The sequence below is a fragment of the Erigeron canadensis genome, chromosome 7, assembly GCF_010389155.1.
Source record: "Erigeron canadensis isolate Cc75 chromosome 7, C_canadensis_v1, whole genome shotgun sequence".
Taxonomy (NCBI): domain Eukaryota; kingdom Viridiplantae; phylum Streptophyta; class Magnoliopsida; order Asterales; family Asteraceae; genus Erigeron; species Erigeron canadensis.
Window position 1 is genome coordinate 332,217 of NC_057767.1, and position 21,699 is coordinate 353,915.

Below are 21,699 nucleotides of genomic sequence, written 5' to 3' on the forward strand. Positions count from 1 at the left end.
ATTTAACAAAAAAAAAAAGTAAAAAAATCTTTGACATGTTTCTGAAGAAAAGAAAAATGGAACGAAGAAATAGTATTGGTAAACGCTTGTATTATGGAAGTTCTAGATTGCTTTACAATATTTTACATGCCTTTCGAATTACGTTACTAATGCGAATGACGTTGATATTTTACCCAACTAAGTGAAACATGTTACACTTTTCTTTCTTCATATTTTTATAACTTTAGCCTTCTCCAAAAGTTATCAACACCACCCGTCAAAGTTGGAACAAGGGAAGTGTTATATAAACGAGAGCAAGTATCTGCGCGTTGCGATGGTGAGATAGTGGTGGTGATACCTAGGTCATAGAATGTGATAGGTTATAGGAGTTGATATGTCATAGAGTATGATAATCAAATGCCTTAGCTATACGGGCTCCGCCCTCAGATTTAAAAATTTGTCGAAAGTATATCGAATGACATCTCTAATGAAAGAGCATGAAATTTTAAGAACATCCATACAATTTTTATAATTTATCGATGTATGATTTTTGAGATAAAAGATTTTTGAATGAATTGGAGGAATAAAAGATTTATGGAGGAAAGAAAAAAAAATGATTGGTTGAGATTTGAGGAGAAAAAAAGGGTATTATGGTTATTTTAGATAAATATATAATAGATGAGAGGGTATTTTGGGGATGTACTTAAGATCAATATTGAAAATTTCAACTCAATGTTAAAGATCTGAAAAGAATCTGCTTTATAATATAATATAGATAATCATATTTTTACTTCAAAATATATAGATTTGTCTAGCAATTTCATTTTGTTCAAACAAATACACAAAAAATATATTTCACTTTTTTTTTTCCCTTGCATTGTGGAAAACCGCCTTGAGCACGGTGACTTTTTTCTGTTTCTCTTTTTGAATAATTGAGTTGCATGCATGTACAAAGCATATCAAGGATTATCGAGTTCAAACTTCAACACCGCAAGCTACGAATGTGGTCCATGTGTGGGCTTATATAGCTGGCGAGTCGTTGTATGGAAGACTGGAACTTTAAGCTTAGTCCTATTTGAACAACCAGATCGAGCAGACTAAAAGTATTAAAAAAAAAGGAAAATGCTAAAAAAAAGTCCTTAGGGTTTCACTTAACTTAACGTACATAAAAGGATTGTACATTTCCATATTAAAAGCCCATCCCCTAAATTTTATGATAAATGTACAACTAATTAATACACCTTAATGAATGCCTTTAGAACTTCGTTTAGAAAAAAAAAAAATGCATTTAGTGACCCACAAAAATGGTGTCAAATCGATTTTATAAAAATATAATAAATGGTTTATCATTTTGGTCCGGTTGACACTTTCGGGCTAAACTTGCAACCATTTCCCAACTTTCATACCAAAAACCAAAAAATGTAAAAAAGATCAACAAGGGTCCGAAAAAGTACTACAAAATTTCTAGCAGGTAATAATCGATATTCATCGACAGCCCCTGATCCTATGTAGTTGGTCTTTCAAAACTTCAAAACAAAATAGCTCGTAATAGGAGTTTCAAACCAGCCCGCTGATCAAAGAATCTGCAGACTAGTTATATTTGCTTCTGATGAAAGGTTTATTTGGTTTTACAGGTATCATAACATCTATTATAAGTTTGTAACCTGAAAACTTTAAGCATCAAGTGGCAATGAAAACTATATTCAAAAACCTGAGTGAAGTTATACAAAGTTTCAATGTGTCACAAAATGAACATAATACAACATGACCCAAAAACCATGCAAACCACATCTAAACCTCATTATGTTCATTCTATGTCGTCCTCCTTTCTCATTGCTCTTCTGTTTCCATTGACACCAGAAGTCATCTCAGCCTCCGCAGTCACTGGGGGCAACCGCTCATATGCTACAGACCGTCGTGGCAAGACCCTAAACTTTCCAAAATCTAGTATCTGCACGAGCTTTTCATAGCCGAATTTCTGTTGAAGATGTACAATAAACGCAAGAATGATTGCTATTAATGGTATTGCTATGTCCCCTATCTTTGAGTAGAAATCGAGATGTGGGTTTACAAACTCGTAATCTTCAGAAAAGTAAGGGTTGGGGATTGGGGACCGAATGTAATCGTAAATATGGGGGAGGAGTCTAATTATAGTTAACCCGAAAAAGTATGATTTGCGTAATGGTCTGACATTAATCTGCCATATTAAGTTACCTATAACTTGTGGAAGTAAAAATAAATCTTGAACCAGCCCGACATATTCCTCGAGTTCCACCAGCCATGATTGTAGCTTGTGGAGAACTAGAACACATATGAACCCAAGTATATGGATCAGCCCTGAAATGATAAGGACCCTTCGGTCAGATGGCACACGGTTTGGTTCTAGTGGAGCCCGGGTGAGTAACCTGGCCCGAGATCTCCAAACTTTCTGGTAGAGGCGCAATGTCAACGAAAATGAAACCAATACAAGAATCTTCACTGTGTAATCTATAACTTGAATCATTTGACTTTTCTCGAGAACCGAAGAATCTTCATACGAGTTTGACTTTTTAAAAATCGCTTCGGCTCCTGTAACAAGTGGAATCCCGTACCCAACTGCTTGAATTGCTAACATCACGATTGAGACATAAGGGACCGAGTCTGAATTCTCTTTGATGTAAAACAATTCACTTAAAATACAACCAATTGCTACGGAAAGTGTAAGAGCCCGTAAGATCCCCTCTACGCCTCTTCTAGAAAGGATATCTTCTCGTTGAGCCCGATACATAATCGGGACAGTTTGAAGCTTGACCGGATTGAAAAAGAGGGGGTCAACTTCATTCCTTTGACTTGATATCAAAATACTAGCAGTTGGATTCACAAGCCAACGGGTCGTGGTTGGAGGATATGATACCACAACTTCAATCAAACAATCTAACCCATCTTCCAAATCCATACTATCAAATAAAACATTCCACGAGGCCCGTACGTCCCGACAACCAACCAAATACATTCTCCCAACAAGTGGATGATACAGTCCTTCTACGAAAAGATTAGAAAAGTTCCCATATTGTGAGCCTGTGAGACTAAGTTGAGCTGATATGTTCAATAACAGCTCCCTCTCGGTGTAAGTTTTTTTACCACGGTACGGGGTTTCTTCTTCTACAATTGAATCGTTTTGCAGAGACCAGTAATGACCGAATAATGGACCGATTGATAAAATCTCCAGTTGTAAATCTGTTCTTGAGAAACGATTCGGGCCAGATTCTGGCTCTGCAGGGTGGTGCAGTGTGAGATCTTCAGATAAAAGAGACAAACCAACTAGATACGAAGCGGCATCCTCCACTTTCGGGAAAGTCAATATTGACTTTTTGACCACGGTTCCGAAGCTGAAAGGCTCGTTTTTCTCAAGAACGGTTCCAGCTGACGCAATCTTGGAGTATTCATAAACTGGTTTTGACTCTGTGTACTGATCGTATAGCTCAGAAGGTCGGACCAGTTTCTCAAAAGCTAAAGGAAAATAAGATGAATTACCTGTTTTATCTTCATCAACACTCGAAATCGTTCCAAGAATGATGCTTCTTTGCTTAATCGAAAACGAGAGAGGAATGTATAAACAGATACGTGAATCACAGCTGCTCGCGTCTTGATCAACGATTCCACGGCAGCCAATCATACAGAGTTGCCCACTAGACGATTCCCACATCCCTTCAACTGAAAGGGTCATATTATTCAGTCCAGTTCTCTGAGCAACATTGTACTGATCCTCAAATGGCAGGATAACTCTAATAAGCCCAGCAACTTTCGTGAACTTACCATTTTGACCCTTTACAGTCGTTTCTTCACATCGAATATCTTGAAAAGCAAGTCTTACACCTTTAAAGCTTCCATTAGTCGATTTTATATGCTCGTCAGACTCAAACGGGCCCAATTTGCTACAAAATTCATAGGTCCCATTACATCTCCAGTTTGGGACAATGGTCAACGGGTCCTGACCTGTAAACCGTTCAAGAATAAGGCAGAAATCATCCCCCTTATACATCCCAAGCCCCGTATTTGAAAAATTATCTTTATAAGGGTATGGAGCACAAGCTTTTGCTACGAGTCTTTGAGAAATAAACTCATAATTTGCAGAAGCACTTAAAGATGCAGAAATGTGTACTTCATCAAAATACTTTTGGCTTGTTTTCAGGTTCAAACTTTTCAAGCTACCATAAATACCTCTTCTTGTCAAACTAAACATTTTCGGGTAACGAAGAACAAGCATAATTTGATCATCTTGAATAAGAGGTGGCTGGTTTATATATCCTGGTTCCTTAACCCAATCCCACGGGTTGCTAGAATCAGGATAACGATATGGCAACATCGTTTGACCAAGTAAACACATCACATTTTCCCCATTATTCTCATCAGTTTCTGACACAATCCCTTGAAAAGAAATTGTTAACTCTGAATGCTCGGGGTATATTTTAAAAGCCGGATTATCCTCATACGGCTTCAACCCAAATAAACCTCCTATTGTTATCCCAAGCTGCAATATCCCATTAACACTAACAGAGTTCTTGGACCTATGAGCTCGGTCTACATCCATAACCCAAAACGAAATCAAGTTCATCGGCGACATTTGCTCAAATGACCCATTTGACCCAACTGGTTGTTTATGATCAAATGGCATCAATGGAGCTTTATCTAAATCTTGCCACCAATCACCATTAACAAATGACATTTTATCTTTAAGTCTAAATAGCCCTTTTCCATAAGGCTTTCTATTATTAGTATCAAGGGGTATAATTGAAGAACATGCCTTTTTAACTTCATCAATTCTATCATATTTAAATATCATTCTTGGCTCATTTTTAGATCCAAAACCACTAACTCTATTCCCATCAAAACCAATGAATCCAAACACTAATTTACTTATAAAAATCACAAAAATCCCTAAAATAAAAACTAACTTCATGGTAAAAAAGAAAACAAAAATAACAAAATAAAACAAAAACCTTACCAAGATTCAATCGTTTTTGAATACCCTTTTGCAGAATCTCGATCAAGAGCAGAAAATGAAACTTGGGTATCAAAAAAGTTTCAAACTTTAAGCAATAAATATAGCTAAAATTGAATTTACTGACTGTAAAACTAACCAGTGAGAAGAACCCTTTTGAGATTATGATTAAAGATTAAATCTTGGAGTGTTTTTTGGTAAAATTTGAGATGTATGGATTGAATGATTGATCAGAGAGTGTAGGGTAGAGAGTAATAAAAGAAGAAAGATTGAAGTTTAAGTCAACTTGAAATTTTGGTTAAGATGTGATTGTCTTATGATTTTCGTTTTCCTTTTTTAGGGTGACTTTTGTCAAATGTGTATTTTGAACTTTAATCCATGTAACTAAATAACTTAAAAAATTCTCTTAATTATGAGATGATAATATGTAAAAAGTCAAAAGATTAAAAAAGAAAATTAGTAGATAACTCATATCATCTTTTTATAGTTTTAAGAGAATTTTAAGCTAATATTTAAAAAGATTTTCCATATTTCTATCAAAATATATTACCAATATTATATTGTAGATTGTATTTACCAATATATATATATAACAAGGTTCTAAATTTTTTTTTGGAGAAACAAGGACCGTTAGATGAGTTTCAACTTTTAATTACAACCCTTAGATCTAAATAATAGTACCATTACCAAATTTAATATTAAGTAAACACAACATTAGTCCATCTAATTTAAATAATTTACATTTTTTTGTTTTCAATCACTAATTTACACTTTCCACCATTAATATTCAATCACTAATATTAAAAAAACATAATATTAGTCCTTGTATTTTAAATAATTAAATATTGTATACTTAATAAAGTATATATATACGTAGGAAGCCATAGATCGATCGATCAGTGTAATATGTAAACATAATAAACTAATATATATATATATATATATATATGGGAAAGTGAGTATGAGGTTGTCCCCCATCTAAGTTTAGATGGGTAACCCCTCATATTTGGTTTTTATAATCATAAAAATCATAAGGGCCATGCATTTATTTAAAATTCAAACAAATATTTAATATTTGTATGTGAGGGGTTCCTCATTTAAGCTTAAATGGGGGACAACCCCATACTCACTTTTCTCATATATATATATATATATATATTCATGCATGTATGAATTCATATTGTAACTGTACTATTAAATTATCAAATTGTTTACAATTGTATTATATACATTAAAGTCTTTTAGATTATCTGATTATTATTTAACCAATATAGATAACTATTAATTTATTAATTAAAGAATAATTGATACTAGATTAAACCCGTACGTTGTACGAGATAATTGAGAACATAAATATAAAAAAAAAATTGATAGTTACATTATTATTCATAGTTATGGTAATATAAAGAACTGTCAGATTACAACTGATGGAAACAATTAAATTATATTTTATGAATATATGATATACGCCAAGTATATATAAAAGCAATTAAAACTTATTATATGTTTGTCTCGCGTATTTATATTGTCTCGCGTAATATGTGGGAAAATATAATTTAACTTTTATATATACAAAAATACGATTTTCTTAAATAATTAACCAATTGAAATATTTTATTTCACTTAATGAACATTTGTCTATGTTGTTGATCCTATCAAATTGAAAAACTTATTACTTAACACTTTTTAATAAGTTATTTATTATATGTTTTTCTTAATAAATTTAAATGTTTTACTTAACACTTTTATTATATTATGAACTTTCAAATCTTGATTATTATATTATAATTTGCTTTTACATAAGTGATGTTAATTAAAGTAAATATTAAAAGTTTAAAATTTTACTTTCCTAAATATTTGAGTTTTTTAAATTTCTTACATAAACCCAATATTTGTTTCAAATATTATTAATATTAATAACAAAATTCAACCATGATTTTACAAAAATACTTTGAAAAATTCTAAAAAAAAACTATAAGTACATAATCCGAAACTCTTAATATATTAATGTAAAATTAATTTTAAAAATTCTAAAGGTTAACTATAAACATAAAAAGTAAACTTTCCGAAGGTGAGCAATTGACAAGATCTTAAACCTTTGGGAAATCCATCAGGGTATAAATCATACTTTCGAAATTTGTAGGAGTGGATAATTAAGAGGGTTTTTGATATTACTTGGTTATAACCCAAACATACGTAGTTCAAATGCTAACTACTTTTGTTTTGTTAAATTTTATTTATATGTGTATTTATATAAACATTAAACTATGTGAAAATTGTAAAAAATGACTAATATAGTTACACTAATTAAAGAGAAGTCAAATCCATTAAGAGCTATTATTTATATTCTGCTAAACAAATTTGTTTATATTGAATTTCAAACTATCACTTGATACAATAATTTGAAGTGTTACTAATTGTTTATACAAACATACATTAACTTTGATCGTCAATGTAACACTCCAACTAAGGCGGAACAATGAGATGTACAGAAAGTCGAGTATTCAAAACAAAGGATTATAGATAACATTCACCATAGTTTTATTTGATAAAAGAATTTACAAATGTACAAGCATGTGAACCAATTTCCAAGTACAAATGCGTCCACCGTACTTGAATATTAAGTTCGCGAAAGAAATAACAAGCACATGAAGTAGTATACTACAATGATCAAGGCGGATTCCATTGCCTATCACAAGGTTTGATCTTTGACTCCAAAGGGCAACGCAAATAATCATGAAGCATATAAATCCTCAATACTTAAGCTTATTTCCTGAAAAGCATGAAGAAAAAGTGTCAACTACGAAAACGTAGTTGGTGAGTGCATAGGTTTTTATATAAATCTTGGTACATCACCGTTTTAATACATAGAAAAACTGATTACTATTACATTTCGAAATATCCAAACCATATGATCGACAAAATTTTCATATCATGTTATCAAGTTTCCAAATACCATAATGTCATATCAAGACTTGGAGAATCTATAGTAAAATTTCAGGATCTCATTTGTCAAGTCATCATGAGAGAAAAAGTATATAAATAGATTAATCGTATATCATACCAAAATTATTCGGTTACCAAAATCATTTCAATATCACCAATTTCCATGAATATTTCCAATTCATCCTTTGATAATCATTTGTTCAACTCATTATAACCCATATAAATAAATCTTTGTCATATGACCACAAGGGTCTAATTCCATTATCTTAGATGAGTAAATGCTTGAGCCACTACTACTACCATTTTATTCAAGTCCGATTACAATCCAATAATTCAATTCATAGCACAAGCTGTCAATCAAGTGCCGTAATAATAATAACAATGATGATAATGGGTCGTGCCATGGAGACGCCCGATTATCTTAAGGTAGTTAGAACACCCGGGGGCCAGACTAGAAGTGGAGGTTGTCACGAAGGCAACCAACCATCCAACGGTACGCTTTGGGTGGGCGGACGAAACCTAGTTGCGCAACTAACTAACTACAGGCCTCCACTTTCGGAGTAAATAGTAGTGTACCGAACGCCGCGGTTTGACAGAACTCAAGCTCATCACATAAATCCTTTATTTTCATGAACATACGAAACAATTTTATTTCATACTCATATATCAAGAATCATTTCATATAACAACTCTCTTTCAAGAAACATTGCATATATAGAAAGTAGTTTCATTTATCATGCTTTTCACCCCGAAAGTAAAACACATAAAAGAGTTTGAAAGGGGGCTATGACTCACCTTGATATGCCGCATATTATATTCACTTATCCAAAATGGGTACTTTCCATCAATCGCTCCATCATACATCCGTCACGTTTCTTAATCACATTTGAAAGCCAAGACTATCCCTACGATAGGACTAATACACGTAAGTTCCTATCTTAAGCCATCACTTAGAAATGCCACTTTCATTATGTTGCTATCAATTGTGGAATCCAAGTATATTGCCAACCTTCGCATTGTTTTGGTTGTAGCGATTGATGGTGAAAAAGGTTACTTTAATGACATGCGTAGTTATAAGTTGTTAGATTTTTGGTAACTTGGCTTCATTTGTGGTTTCACTTGGCATCTTAGGTCATCATGTAGAAATATCGTATTAAGTTATGTTATCCTTGTTCATCATTTGTTGTGTAATCGATTTTAGCGTGAATTAACATTTGTGATATCAATATATAGCTTGGTTGACATAATTACTTATGTCAATCTCACTTAATTATCTTTGTTTTATTTTGATTACACTTATCTCATGAAATTCGTTTAAGTGTTATGGGCCATTATCAATTGGGCCTTAGGTGTCATGGGCTTTTAAATGTTTTGGGCTTACATTAGTTATTGGGCTTTACCTTATTTGGGTTAGGTGCATAATGGGTTATAGTGGTTATTGGGCTATAAGGCTTATTGGGCCAAGTGGGCCTACTGATTTGTGTTCCTTATGGGTTCATTATTTGGGCCGGTTTAGCCCATTATGGTTCTTAGTTCATTACATAGCCCATTATGCCATTTATAAGATTACTTACAAATTTTATGTTTTATACTTTATTTTTAAGAAATGTTAGCTATTATTTTGGGGTCAAGACGAATTATTTGGACCTTCATGATTTTTACACAGTGACTTATATGTATCTAGTATTTTTGTGAATTTTTGGTGAATTTTTAGATGATGTTTGGTGTCCGTAAAAATTATCCAAACACGAACTGTCCCGAATGGGCACTGCTTGCGACATCAGAAGTTTTATAAAAGTTCTTGATGTTCTCATTGTTAGAAAAATCCCATGATTTTATTTTAAGTTCACAACACATTGAAATTACTTTCCACCAAGTATGAATTCCTGTAACTTTATGGATTAGGAGATAAAAATTGTTAAAGTTTATAAAATATTCATACAAAATTACAGTTTTGACCAGTTTCAGTAGAAAAATCATATCTTTCGTTTGGTTCAGTATTTTTGAGTAATTCCAGTTGGAGGTTAATCTTAACTCATTTGTCTACAACTTTTATTTTGATAGTATTTCTTGAAAATGCCCTCACATGCCCAGTTTTCCCATTCAAAGACAGAAGATGGATTCTGTCAACTTACTTTGTTTGCCCAATGCATGCCTTTACTTTATGGCTTCACCCAATACTTATTTTGGCAAACCCAATACATTTTGTTCATCCTAATTCATCTCTTCATCTTTCATTAGTGTTTTCTCCAGATTTTATTTCATATTTTATGGACAAATCATGTGATGAAGATGATGAATTTATATTTGTGTTCTTGTGATTTCGATTAGTGACTTTTATGCATTGTTTGGTCTTGAATTCTTATAAAATCCTTATTTCTTGTACTAACTTCATAAATCCCAGATTATTAACATGTATTTTAACATCAAACTATATATGAAATCATCAATTAAAGTCCCATCTCAAATCTCAAATCAAAACAACTTAAACTAGTGCAAATCCAAGCATGCATGTAATTATCTCATCATTTTAACAACAAATCTTTATCCAACTTCAATTCAACAACTTAAAAACATATTTTTTTATGAAAAACTCCAGAAATATATTCATCAAAATATATAAAAATATGACCATATTTCAAAGGAAAAATCACTTTAAAAGTTATTTAATCTATAACAACACTTTTGGGTCATAAACTAGTTGAATCCTTGAATCTTTCTTCTAGATTTCAACATGCATGAGCATGAGGAAGAAGATTCTATCAACTTGCCTTCATCAAGTGTATTTTCAAGAAGAAAATCAAAGAAAAACATGGTCTTTGATAAAGATCTTTTAGTATATATAAAAACAAGATAGATTAAATTAAAAGATGAAGATTTATACCCTTGATGAACTCGGATTTGAAAGTGATTTTGGGCAGAAATTCCGTGGCCCTATAAGCTCTAAACAACCCTTATTCCAAGCTTGAAATAACCCTTAAAACTATCTTGAATCAACCCTTGTTTAATCCTTTAAAAACCCTTATTATTACTATAACTTTAGATTGATTTCTCTTGCCTTTTTCTTTGTTATTGGAGCTGAAAATTTGAAGAAGAGAATGGAGGAAGAGTGCAGAAAATTTAAGAGAGAGAAAGATATTGTGTGTGTTGGTGAGAGTGAAAAGGATGGTGGAGTGTGAAGGATGGTGTGAAGTGTTGTAGTAACCAAAGGTGTCTTGGGAGTGTAAGGATGAAACATCTAGTTATATTTTGATTGGGTGAAGTGTATGGGGAGGAGGGGGCTGGTTTTAGGGTGGTGTTTTTAGGAGGGATTTTGAATTTTTGGAGTGTATTTTAAGTGTGTATGTATTTGTATAACATGTATGTAAGTATGGATGCATGTATGGACATTTAAATTAACTAGGTAGAAGACTTTTAAGATATATTTTGTGTTCATATGTGTGTATATATATATCCGTGTATGTGTATATACATTTTATATCTTGGATTTGTTACTTAACTCTTTAGTTATAATCTTGCATTTTTATTAGACAAACATATATTTACTTATTATTATTCCACTCTTTTGCATGAATAAGATTTATAAATAAAATTTTTTTGAGATGGTCATTATATTTTTGTGCTCATATGTACTTTAATTAACTTGGTGTTTGAACTGTTGGATATCCATAAGAAATTTTTGGGTTGTTATCTCATCTTGTGAGTCTTGCATAGTTATTCTTATGATTTAACTCCTTGAAATTAAATTTTTGGTTCACTGACATTTTCATGAAGTTCAATTAGAACTAAATATAGTATGAGATTGTCTTGAATGATTATAGTTTCTGTTTATAGCATTTCTAAGGCATTTCACTGTACTAGAGGGCATTTAGCACTAAGCCCCAAATGTCTAGACGACAATTCTCTTAATAAACCTCTACGGATCGATACCTAGATAAGTATAAGTAAATAGTCTTAATTGGAAATTGAGGGTTGTTACAGTAAATGCGATAGTTTTCAATAAAAATTTGCTTATATGCATATTAACTCATTACAGCAAGATACTAATTAATTTACATCTTTGACATCATGATACTAATTAATCTATTTTCAACATCTTTTTTTTTTGTAGTTGTCAATGTATGATATTGTGAAACAATAATTTGTCACTAATTAAATACGTTATCTCGCGTATTACGCGGGACAATAATCTAGTTGTATATTGTAAGAGTAAGAAAATAAATTTTGAATAAAATAATTTAATTACTAGTTAGGTGTTTAATTTATGAAAAATGATAATGACAGCCTTAGGGTTGTCACTAACAACTTATTACATGCTTAAAAACTTGTACATTATATATTAAAAACTGCCCCCTGATTTTTCTAATAGCAAGATACAAATTTTTATGCACCCAATTAATTGTTAATGACAACCTAAGGGCTGTTATTAACAAAACCCTTAATTTATTGCAAGACACAATTTGTTTATGTAATAGATGGTAAAATTGAAATAAAAAATGTATGTTTAGTTCACAAATAAAAGAAACAAATTGATATACATAATGAAGTTAAACTTAGTGAAAGAAAAAGAAACATTTGATATATCATTTACATTATGAATAACAAATTTATATAATCCAAAATTATCTAAAAAACCCAATTAACTTGCCAAAAGCAAAAATTTACTAGTTTTGGCAGAATTTCATCCTATTCATGCATTATTTGAAAAAAAAAAAATACTCCAAAATTTCTCAAAACATGTATGATCCAAAATTCATAATTATGAATTACTAAAGAACAAGCATATATCCCGTTTATAATCTTGCAGTAAGAGCAATATTCAAACCATTCAGCACTGGACCACTTCTCCTTCTCTTCACATTCCATCTAGGCATGTCTCTCATCATCTCAAACGCGTCGTCGTGACATTCATCCAAACTCTCGTCACTCGACTGATGATCATCAAAAGAACTAGATGATACCGGAGGATCATCAAGAAGCGTACGAAGAGCAACGATGATTGTCGAATTGGGTTCTTGGAGTAGAATTTTCCACCATTGAGAATCATTGTGATCATAGTTCATATGTTCATAAAGAGGCCTCATTGTTTTGAAATATTTTCCGCAAATAAAACACTTTGGTTTGCCTTTGTCGTCACAACATGGCAGAATGTGTGTGGTTTTAGTCTCTTCCATATTCTCCTCCATACTTTCAATTCTGAAATTCAAGAACACACACATACACATATATATAAGATTATATAAATACAATGTAAATTAATATCAAGAATACAAATATCAAATATAAGTAACTTAGAAACAAGAAAACACAAAATACAGTAATATAGAAACAATGCAATATAATATATGAAAATTAGTAACAATGTGATCTAAGAAAATTGCACATATACATATTATATATATATATATATGTTTGTTTGAAAATTTTACATACCTAAACACCAATTTTTTGAAAGAAAACAAACAGGGGAAGAATCTTGATTTTCCAGCGAAGTGGGTATTGCCGGCGCCTGGCGACACTTTTCCGGCGAAGTTCTGGTGAAAGTGGTGAAAATTTAGTGGGGTTGGAGGAATTCAGAGAAAATTTGTGATAGGATCAAACGAAAATTATGAATAGAGAAAAGGGTTTTAATTTAATCATAAAAAAGGGGGTTTGAGTTTCCAAATATATATAAAGAGAGGAGAGGTTTAAGCGGAGATGTTTATATGGGCTTAAGCCGTTTTGGATTGGGATTTGGGATATATAGTTGTTTCCATGAATGAACAATTTAATGGAAGTGAGAGACTAATGTTACTATAATTAGGATTTATGATCACAAATATTAAATAAAAAAAAACTATAATTTATTACTTAACGTTTGTTTTTTTTTTCTACATGTGGAGTTTATACCCACCGGGCAAGATGTCACCGCATTAGTTCACAGAGTAAACCTTCGGTTAAAATCGCCAAACGACACGACATCTACGACATTGAATGTCATTTGGGGTAAAACCTGCATCTCCTTGAACTCCAACCATACTTTCCCAAAAAACAAGCTTTAATTAAAGATTTAAGATATCAGTGCTCTGCCAGCCTATTAGGGTTTTATAATGCTCTAAGCGTTTCCATAATATCATTATTGTTGTTTACGAACGAAAAAAAAGGTATAGTACGATTTAAAATATAGTTATCCATGATACTCCTATAATATTTAGTTTAACAAAAATCTATTTTATCTTTATATATAAAATGATAAACATCGGGTTCGGGTACATGCTTTAAAAAAGATAAACATCATCCTTAAACAATGAAAACTTCCATATTTTGTGTCATCTTATGTTTGATAATCATTTAATCCCTCATTCTCGTTTATAAAAGAAGGTCACCAAATATAAGTAAGTAACTCGGTTCTAGTCCCAACATTAGCCCCATTAGCCCGATTCAATTCTCTTTTACTAACATCAAGCCCAGCCCAGCCCAGCCCAGATACGGCCGTGACCAGCCCACAAAACTCTAAATTCAAGCACTATACGGCCGTTAATACTCTCTGAATCTCTGATAATAATCTTCCATACAAGTTTGATATCTATTCTAGATATCGAATATCGATGGTAGGTTTTGGAGATGTGAGTTCAATGAGAATTAATATAGCGTGTAGCATAATTATTTTTCTTTTCACATGTGCATTTTTTTTTGTTGAACTTTAACAATAAAAAAAGAGAACTAAATATTTTGTTACCAATGCTTATCCTAGGTGTTGTTACTCTTATCTATTATGCGCATTAAACATACTCTCAAGTGGACAACGGAAAAAAGAAATAATAGGCGCTGGTGTTGATATAGCGGTGTCATCCCAAAAAACGAGAAAAATTACTTCAACTTATAATATTTTGAGTTTTGTTTCTCAAGCAATATAATTGGAAAATGAATTCAGGTTAAAAACATATCTATCCTAAACTTGATTTAAGTTTTCGGTTACGGTTAGTTTAATTATCGGTATGACATGCGAAAATTTTTCATAAACTCCTTTAGTTTGCCCTTATCATGAAAATGTTTGCTAATGTTGCCTTAATCTGGATGATGTATCATATTCGGCCATTGAAAAGGTTGTTAATACTACAAGCATTAACAATCAGAACCAATAAACCACCTATCTATTGAAACTCTGTTAATTAGATGACTAAGTATAATTTCTCCAAAGTAATTAAATCCCAAAAAGAATGGGGTCTAGTGTGTCTTTAGACATACAAAAAAACACCTTTGTTTTCATTTTATAAAAAAACATTTGTAAACTTTTTCCCCTTTTTCATTCAAGGTATTCTTTTTTTATATATATAAAATAAAAAACTAAAAATTAAAGGACGTATTTTTGTTTTCTTTTTTAGTAAAAAAGCCTTTCGTAGGTTATCAAATTACCGATCAATCAACCACATGCAACTTTTCTTTTAACTTTTGAATAACCTTCATAGGAGATTTGTGTATAATATTGAGTGTGGTTGACCATCTAGTAACTTGTTAACCTACAAAAGTCTTTTATTTTTTAAAAAAAGTTATCTTTATTTTAATTGTGAAATCCAATAAGAAAAGTTCATATTTAGTAGTGTTTCCATTTTGGAATTCGATGTATGGTAAGTAAGTTTTGTCTCTAAATGACTACATTTACATACATACATAGTTATCTTTATTATTAATCAATATTTGCTAGTGTTATTATGTACTAACATTCACAATTGACTCCCCAATGAAGTTCTGTCGTCCTTCAGAATTTAGTGAATATTGTAATTATATTAGATTATCAGATTAGTGTAAAAATCACTGAGTTATGAGTCATGTTCAAGCCTAGTTCCTCCATTGACGACGGTTATTGCTAACCAAAGGGTTAATTTATGTTAACCAAAAGAGGAATTCAGTACCCTACTTGATCAAGATGCTAAAGATTTTGTAAAGTTTCTAACTCTGCATGGTTTTATGCTCTAATTAATTACAATTTTAACCTGGATATGGCATGATTTGTGCATCTCCACATTATAGCTCATCTATTTTCCTTTTTTTAAACTTTAACATGTAAATATTTTTTGGCAATGATGGACTTCTTCTGTCAAAAATGTGTCAATCTAGGAAGATAATATAATCTTGTAATTTCAGAAATCAACACACACGTGGTCGGTGTTGATTGGAGAACCAATGTAGATTCGTTCTAAAGGTTATATCGCCATTGGTGGAGTATATAATACAATTTGATCTGATTGTGACTTAAGTTTTGTTTGCATTATTATGGAAATTGTGAATATACAGTTAAAATATATCATGATTCGAGTGAAGTGAGTCATACAATTGTCCAAATATGGTTTTTGCAAGTATCTGAGATTTTAACTTTTTGTTTTTAAAGCAAAACCTAGAGATTCTTTTGTCCTTTTGTTTGTTTCTTCCATTGATTGCCCAAAAAATTTTAGGAATATTTTTATTCTTTTTATATCCAATTGTTTTGTTACAAAACTAGTTCCTATTTTAACCAGTTTTGTTTAGTACGTAGAAGTAGAACCTGTTTTGAGTTAGAATGCCTATGTTATTTTGTATGGTACTTGCTTTGGTTAAAGTTGTTTGCATATTGGTGTTCTCGTATATTCCAGGCTCATTTAATAAAAATTTTAGTTGGTTGTTTTAAAAAAAAAATTTATTTGCATGAAAATGTTTAAGTAATTAATTGGGACCAACAAATATATGTGTACATATAGTTACAACTAGGTAGCTCGAGCCGTCCGATGGGCGGTATTGGCTTTTGAAAATGTCTGCATTATCAAATATTATTCTTTCGTAAAAATTTTATAAAGAAACGCATAAATCAAAAGAAAACAAAAGAAAATTTGATTACAATTTTTTTTTATAAAAGACCAATTGCAAAAACTTAAAGAAATGATGAATATATAAATGGAATATTAAAAAAATTACAGATTTATAAAAAATATTCTATAAAAGTTTAAATGTTACAAAGTGTTGAAAACTATTGTATATACAAAGACAAAAAAAACAATAAATTAAACAAAAGTTATATATATAAAAAAAAACTAAATGTTAAAACATCATAAACTACAACACATATGTCATTGTTATAAAGTACATATAATAAAGTTATAACAAAAAATTAAAAAGTTACAAAAAATATATTACAAAGAATAAAATGCTAAAAATGTCAAAATATAAAAATGACAAAATACAAAAAAAAAGACAAAATATTAGTAAAACATAAAGGTATAAAAAAAAGATGTTACAAAAAATTTAAAAAAAACAAATTATATAAGTTTAGGGGGTTCAAATAATAAAATAGAAACAAGAAAGACAGAAAAGTAAAAAGAAAACAAAGGAAGGACCAAAATGTAAAAACTTTACTATTAAATACAAACTTAAAAAAAAAAGGGTGGGAGAGGTTGAACCCATGACCTCCACCCAAGGCATGAAGAACAACCACTGAACCAAATCCATTTTATGTTTAATAATTGCTAATTTTTTTTTATCTATCTTCAATATGTAGATAAAGACAAAAAAGCTACTGTTCACATCCTATTCCCTTATTAGAGTAGATAATTAAATGAAAACACCGGTAACCGTCAATTACCTATTTTTTACTTAATAAATACAAATATAATTTATACATTTAGCCACTAATTAATACATTCAACAGGCCAAAATCATTATAAAGATAAAAACATAGCTCAATGGTACATGGTATCTCACACAAGTCTTTCAGTGATGCAAGACCCATGCTCGAGTCTTGATGAGGGACAAACTTTCATCCCATGGCTAATTAAATGTTGTGCTTTTAGGCAGTTTAATTGAGGGATTTTTCTACACAAGGTATTGAGGGTGAGGGGTTCTCTAGTGCGGACTCGATTAAGACACGTGTTGGGGGAAATTCGCGAATAACAAACAGATAATCGGATATAATCAAACTCTGAAAGGCGTGTGATCACTTTCAGATTGAATCAATTTGGCGGTTCACCCAAACTATTCAATCGGATACTGTAACAATTGTGACTTTTGACTATTTGACTATGTGTACATTTTGACTAAGCATTAGTAATCAATAAATGTTCTAGTGTAATTTAAGGTTCAATTGGGTGCAATGTGTTCATATGGGTCAATTTATTATTCAAGTTGAGAATTATGTGCTAGTCGAGATAATTAATAGGTGCTAATCGATTTCTTTTTACTTAAATGACATTCAAGCTAACTAGTAAAATGTAAATGGATCCTACCCATGGGTTGTGCCCAAACCATGACCCACCCAAGTTAACCCAACTCTATCCTTTTCTCCCCCACCCATTTTTCCATCTCCTTCTCTCTCTTATTTACTTACAAACACACACACACACTCAAGCTCCCAATCTGTCTCTAATTTATTTCACAAATTTAATGGGGTTCAAGTAGAATCATAACAAAATCATCATCCTCATCATCATTCTAGCATCATATCAAAAATTCAAGGTTTCAAGTGCAAGAAAAAGCTCCATTTAGGTCAAATTCGGGTTTGGTTGCTTGTGGAAGTTTTGGTAAGTGATTTCTAGCCCAAATTCCTTATTTCAAGTTGTTAAGCATGTCTCTTAATTAAATCTAAGTATCCTTGGTCGAATTCGGGTCAAAATCAATTTGGGTTCAAAGCTAGGGTTTCATTAGGGTTTGTGATGGTCAAGAACTATTTTGAGCAAAGATGGGTGTTAATAAGTGTGTTTTTAATGTGGGTTTTGTCTATTTATGTTCAAAAATCGGTTTAAAAGTATCCTTAATCAACAAGAAGTCAAAAATCAAAATGTGGGTGTTCTTGGGTTGTTTATGACCGAATTTAAGCAAAGATTTGTGTTAATGGATCAAGTTTTGAAATGGATTGTGTTGGTTAAAGTTAAAACATGTTATGTATGTCAAAAATTTAGTTTATGAACTGTTAATTAGAGCCTTGTGTCAAGATTTTGAGTTGAAATGGGTTTTGGATCGATCTTGGAAGAATCCGCAGGCCATAACGCCCGTTAGGGATCTTAATGGCCGTTAGTCATTTGCCCCCCGTAACGGCTGCCCCTGTAATGGCCGTTAGTCTTGTTAATGGCCGTTAGTATCTGAAGGGCGTGTAATGGCCGTTAGTCTTAGTAATGGCCGTTAGTACCTAAAGGGCGTGATGGTCGTTACTTTTGGTAACTCCCGTTAAGGACTGATTTTTATAACATTTTGAAAGGTTTATAACTTTTGATCCGTAAGTCCAATCGAGCCATATGACCTATCGTTAGAATCGTATGAGAGTCTAGTTTCTTGTGGTAACAATCATTTGGGTCGAATCTTACTTCATTTTTTAAAAATGTCGAGCCAAAGTGTCTTGTTCTTACTGGGGAAGATTATTGTAGTGTCTGTGGGTTAGCGACTTGACTTGAACCACTAGACCAACTTGTCCTAGGGATTAGGGATGACATTGATGACATTATGTTATACATTGATAGGTCGGAAACGTTTGGTGAACAATTGACGTTGTAGCTCATTCTAACCTTAACATTTGCAAGGCAAATGTGAGTTTTCGTAGCTCCCCTTACTCTTTTAAGAGTTGGGCTGGAAAGTGTACTTCGTGCATGATGACAATTTGTAAATTACATGTTGTGTGAAGGTTTTGATGACGTGCAATTATGTGTTTTTGTTGTATGGTTACTTGTTTATGTATGATGAGTTTGTTTAGGATAGTTGGGTATATATGGAGGATGATAATGCCTTTGAAAGGTTGGAGATGTGGTGGGAAGGCTGCGGGTGACCCTATATATAAACATCAAAGGCCTTTCAAAAGTAGTATCATACGAAGTATATACACATGGCGTTTGGTTATGTGTGGACAATGATGGTCATGGATGATCAATTTATGTGCAATGAATGCAAATGAGGGTCTTGATGACAATAAAAACGGGCAGTTTTAGTGCTTGATGACATTATACGGGTACGATACGTACTTGATGACAATTATGGATGACATGAGAACAATTGAGGGACATTGTGTGCAAGTGTGAGATCATTGGTCATGTTCGATACTTAATTGGTGTCTAAATTCTTGTTCTTTATGTTTGTGTATGTGATGGATGGCATTGGTACGTGTTCTTGTTCCGTCTTTCCTACGAACTCACCAACCTAGTGTTGACATTGTTTAGTACACTTTTCAGGTAACCAAGATAACCCAAGAGCTTGATTGCATTGCTAGAAGTTGGACTATGACCATGGATCCATGATTCATTTCCCATTGATGGGACTCGCTTAGGATCATGAGCCATCTTTTGATATCATTTTTGTAAAACTCTTGATGGTTGTATGCTCCCTGTGCTTTTGTAACTTGTAAACTAAATGTTGGGTTCACGGAATCCTTTTATTTTCATATAGTCTCGTTCTACGATAATTCCATTTTGTGTCATGCTTTTCGGTGCATTTCGAGCCTAGCTCGGGGTGTTACAGATACAATTAAGAAAATTAAGAATTTTCTGTGTGTTATTATTTAAGAGAAGAATCAGAAAAAGAGAAGAGAAAGGAATGATCAGATAATCCTATTACGGGATGTTTTAATAGGCCCAATAACTGCCGAAAACGGCAGTTAATTGTCATGTTTCGATTTTGGCAAATTTAGTCCCTCGAATTCCGAAAATAAAATTTTTGGTTTCGGAAGAAGTTTAACCATAAAATTTTCTTCCCCTTGGACCCTGCTTCAAGGGGCGTTACCCCCGGACCCCCGTACCTTAGAGGTTTCTCCCCTAAGGTCATGATAAATTCAAATAGGCGTGCACTCCGCACCACCAATCCTATATGATGTATTATTATGACGTTCCGATCAAAACAAATTAATCCAATTACACTAAAATATCCAACACAATGTAAGTTAGATCACATGTTGCGAACAATGATCCACACCTTTAAATAAAAAAGAAAAACATAAAAACAAACGTGGCATTTGTTTGTAGTTTCTTCTTCCTTAATGTTAAAATAATTATCATGCCTGTTCTCACATATTTGTATCTTAAGAATTAAGATGGTATGTACATAAAAACAAAATGGTCCATCGTATTGTGACTAGAGGTGAAAAAAACATCCAACTAGATATTGTATTGTTGATAATGTTTCCATTCTCTACTCTTTTTGCCTCCCTCAAAAATAGAAACCAAATGAGACATTTTGATGTTTGAACTTTTTCCTTCTATGCAATATTGTTCCCCATTCTCTTTTATTGCATTTGCTTGTTGAAAATGATAGGGAAAGCCACAATGGTTTAAAGTAGCAACACTTTGTCTACACAGGGTCCTCCCTGTTTCTAGTAATGATTAAAAGGTTCCACTTCTACCATCTTCTCAGGATACCAACCAAAACTTTATACATCCCTCATAAGAAATTTAAGAAACATTTGCTAACAATTTGTGAATTCATAGACGATTTTTTATTTAATGTACGCGCATTTAGATTTTTCTTCCTCTCTTTCGTGTGTGCGTGTCTAAACTAATAAGACACCAAGTGTCTCAAGTGTGACTTTCACATATTACACGTTGGTTTACATGCTAACAAGATGTAAACCAAAGAGTCGAACTATGTCAAGTGTGTATGGTTTATGGTTCATCGTATATGCCAATTAGTATATGATCATATGGCATGTTAATTTCTTCATTAGTTGATTTTACCAAGTTTCATGATCAACTTTTTTAGAAAGATTGTTAGACTCAATTTATAAAACGATTTATTATTAATCTTTTTTCTTGTTTTAAATATGCCAAAAGCAACAATCAAGGAAATTGTACAAAATAGATGGAAATTAATAG

General features: G+C 32.1%; 1 protein-coding gene across 1 annotated transcript; it reads right to left on the minus strand.

Moving 5' to 3' along the window:
- Positions 1 to 1,651: 1,651 nt before the first annotated feature.
- Positions 1,652 to 4,933, minus strand: LOC122607001. Its single transcript, XM_043779918.1, has one exon. The coding sequence runs from the start codon at positions 4,916 to 4,918 to the stop codon at positions 1,787 to 1,789; it is 3,132 nt and encodes a 1,043-aa protein (XP_043635853.1). The 5' UTR covers positions 4,919 to 4,933; the 3' UTR covers positions 1,652 to 1,786.
- Between the last annotated feature and the right edge of the window lie 16,766 nt (positions 4,934 to 21,699).